We start from the raw sequence: 976 nt of genomic DNA, 5'->3' as shown, positions 1-976 counted from the left end.
CGCTCGGGACTTCCTCCGCTCTCAGGGGCAGCCAGCGGCAATCACTGCCCTCCTACAGAAGCGCATGCAATCAGGCGGAACCCCGCCCAAAGCGGAAGGCCCCGCTGCAAAGAGGAACGAGAACCGAAAAGCAGCGGAGGTGCATGTGCTAATGAACCTGCCAGAGCTAGCGATTGAGTTCCTGGGTCAGTCTCGCGTGACTATCTGGTACAGGGTGGAGAAGTGCGTTGATGCAGTGCATTGTTTCGTCGGGTGTCCGCCCGCCCAGTGCTTCAGCTGCCCGCACAGGCGGGTACAATCTCTAGCCTCTCCAGCTGCTTGTGCTGTCTGCTATTCAGATGTATTTCCAGGGTTATTGAGTGAATCAGAGCCCCAGCCAAAGAGGCGCCGCCCCGATGGAGAGGCGCTGAGCGACAACGCAGCAGCTGGGGAGACAACCCAGATTTCTAAATGGCGCGTACACTGTTACGCTTTTTGTAGGGACCCTAAGCCGGAGCAAGAGCTTAAGGTAAGGAGTACTTTCAACTGCAGGGAAAGCTGGGACTCGGTTGTGTGCATTGTTCAAGATGCATCGGCGCTCCACCTTGCGCGTAATACAACGTGCACTTTGCGTGGGTAAGCAACGTTCCATATTCACTATCGCTTTTCCGTCTGACATGCGCTCATGTGTGTCTTGGTATGGCTCGTCTCAGCCACGAGTTGAAGCTGCCCTTGGCTGTTGGCCGGAACCCGTGGATATTCAAGAGGTTCGTGTACTGCTCATTCTCCCTCTGCGCACTTTGCGGGCGCCCACACAGACCTTACACCTGGCCAGCACGGCACCAGCCTTGCAGCTTCTGCTGCTGCCCATGCGCCGCCAGCGCCGCCTGGTGATTGTCATGTGAGCTTCAGGTACGAGATGTCGCTCCTCACAAACGGATGTACTGTCTTGCCTTCGATTTACCCCTTGCGTTTCTCCGCGGCGAATGCAGCAGCA

General features: G+C 57.0%; 1 protein-coding gene across 1 annotated transcript in view; it reads left to right on the top strand.

The window, feature by feature from the left end:
• The window catches only part of EMH_0084950 (met-10 domain-containing protein, putative), a gene marked incomplete at both ends in the record, with an annotated part of 2,911 nt that overhangs the window by 1,479 nt on the left and 456 nt on the right, over positions 1 to 976 (top strand). Inside the window, 4 exons of the mRNA XM_013500841.1 lie at positions 3 to 139; positions 339 to 508; positions 693 to 746; positions 892 to 976. Coding sequence (XP_013356295.1) covers positions 3 to 139; positions 339 to 508; positions 693 to 746; positions 892 to 976 — 446 coding nt within the window. The remainder of the gene's footprint in view (positions 1 to 2; positions 140 to 338; positions 509 to 692; positions 747 to 891) is intronic.

Source organism: Eimeria mitis, genomic scaffold (assembly GCF_000499745.2).
Source record: "Eimeria mitis Houghton genomic scaffold, Emh_scaff5931, whole genome shotgun sequence".
Taxonomy (NCBI): domain Eukaryota; phylum Apicomplexa; class Conoidasida; order Eucoccidiorida; family Eimeriidae; genus Eimeria; species Eimeria mitis.
This window is presented reverse-complemented; position numbering and strand designations above follow the sequence as displayed.